The 2,235-nt window shown below is 43.6% G+C and overlaps 1 protein-coding gene across 1 annotated transcript; it reads left to right on the plus strand.

The window, feature by feature from the left end:
• Positions 1 to 476: 476 nt before the first annotated feature.
• Positions 477 to 1,001, plus strand: LOC138873226 (uncharacterized). The gene has a single exon (XM_070151673.1). The coding sequence runs from the start codon at positions 477 to 479 to the stop codon at positions 999 to 1,001; it is 525 nt and encodes a 174-aa protein (XP_070007774.1).
• Positions 1,002 to 2,235: the final 1,234 nt, after the last annotated feature.

Here is a 2,235-nt window from a genome sequence, read left to right on the forward strand (position 1 = left end):
TAAGTCGAACTCTAGGAGATGCTGAAACTAGGTACCCTCACTTAGAAAAATTAGCACTTGCATTTATAAGCGTATCTCGAAAGTTAAAACCATATTTTCAATACCACCCTATATGTGTACTAACCACCTAACCCCTTTGAAATGTTTTGCATAAGCCCGAGCTATCGAGCCGATTGGCCAAATGGGCCATCGAACTTAGCAAGTACGATATCGAATATCAACCCCGAACGGCCATCAGGTCTCAAATCCTAACTGACTTCGTGGTCAATTTTACATCGACCCTCACTGCCCGAAGTGGAGAAAGAACTCCTACTAAGTTTGGGTACAACATCGGGGTATGGACCCTTTTTATGGATGACGCCTCGAATGTGAAGGGGTCCGGACTCGACATTGTTTTAAAGCCACCCACGGGTGATACCATTAGGCAATCTGTCAAAACTCCTAGATTAACTAAAAATGAGGCCGAGTATGAGGCCATGATTGCAGGTTTCGAGTTAGCCAAAAGCTTGGGAGCAGAAGTCATCGAACCCAAGTGTGATTCTCTATTGGTGGTAAATCAAGTAAACAAGAATTTCGAGCTTCGAGAGGATAGAATGCAACGATACCTGGACAAGCTACAGGTAACTTTGCACTGCTTCAAGGAGTGGACTCTGGATCACGTACCTCGTGAACAAAATAGCGAGGCTGATGCACTTGCTAATCTAGGATCTTCGGTCGAAGAAGACGACATCGTCTTGTGGACCGTCGTCCAGCTATCAAAGTCTGTGGTTGAAGAGGGTCATGCCGAGATAAATTCAACAAGTTTAACGTGGGACTGGATAAATAAGTATATTAACTACTTGAAGAATGGAAAACTCCCATCAGACCACAAAGAATCGAGGGCCCTTCGAGCCAAGGCTGCTAGGTTTACATTAGATAAGGATGGAACATTGTATCGAAGAACATTCGATGGACCATTGGCGGTATGCTTGGGGCCAGGAGACACCGATTATGTTCTATGAGAAATCCACGAAGGCACTTGTGGGAACCATTCTGGTGCCGAATCTTTGATCTACAAGATTATCAGAGCAGGATACTACTGGGACAGCATGGAAAAGGATACTAAGGACTTTGTCACAAAAATATGATAGGTGTCAACGATTTGCACCGATGATTCATCATCCTGGAAAACAACTCCATTTAGTATTATCCCCGTGGACGTTCATGAAATGGGGAATGGATATAGTCGGCCCCCTACCAACGGCCCCATGTAAAGCTAAATTCATTTTGTTTATGACTGATTACTTCTCTAAATGGGTGGAGGCACAGGCCTTCGAGAAAGTCTGAGAAAAAGAAGTTATTGACTTTATTTGGGACCACATCATATGTCGATTCAGGATACCTGCTGAGATTTTATGTGAAAATGGAAAGTAGTTCATCGGCGGCAAGGTAACGGAGATCCTCGAAGTACATAAAATAAAGAGGATGTTATCAACACCATACCACCCAACCGGAAACGGACAGGCTGAGTGAATGAATAAAGCTATCATTCAGCACTTGAAGAAAAGGTTAGATGATGCAAAAGGAAAATGGAGAGAAGTTTTACACGATGTCTTTGGGCATATCGGACAACATCAAAGTCAAGCACGGGGGACACCCCATTTTCTCTAGTATATGGTTCCGAGGCCCTCATCCCCGTCGAGGTCAGGGAGCCCAGCACCAGATTTCAACATGCATCAGGGGAGTCAAACCACGAGGCCATAAATGCTAGCCTCGAATTGTTAGATGAAAACCGAGAAGCGGCGCTTGTTCGGATGGCCGCGCAGAAGTAAAGGATCTAAAGATACTACAATAGAAGAGCCAACCTTTGACATTTTGGAATCGGGGACTTAGTCCTACGGAGAGTTACCCTCAATACTTGAGACCCAAATGAAGGAAAACTAGGCCCAAATTGGAAAGGACCGTACCGAGTCCTCGGAGTTGTCGGTAAAGGATCTTACAAACTTAGCACAATGGAAGGTCAACAACTTCCAAACAATTGGAACATATCATTGCTCAAACGATACTACTGCTAAGGTACGACTTTATCCTTTTTGTCCATTTGAGTTTAAAACTAACTCATTACAGATTTTGGATCGAAGGCATAGGATCTCGAAGGTATCATTTTTTACATGAAGGCCTTAGGTTTTAAAGCATGCATTTCACTCTTTTTCCTTTAGATCGAATTTTATCCCAAATGGGTTTTACCGGCAAGGT

This window comes from Nicotiana sylvestris, chromosome 7, assembly GCF_000393655.2.
Source record: "Nicotiana sylvestris chromosome 7, ASM39365v2, whole genome shotgun sequence".
Lineage (NCBI taxonomy): Eukaryota > Viridiplantae > Streptophyta > Magnoliopsida > Solanales > Solanaceae > Nicotiana > Nicotiana sylvestris.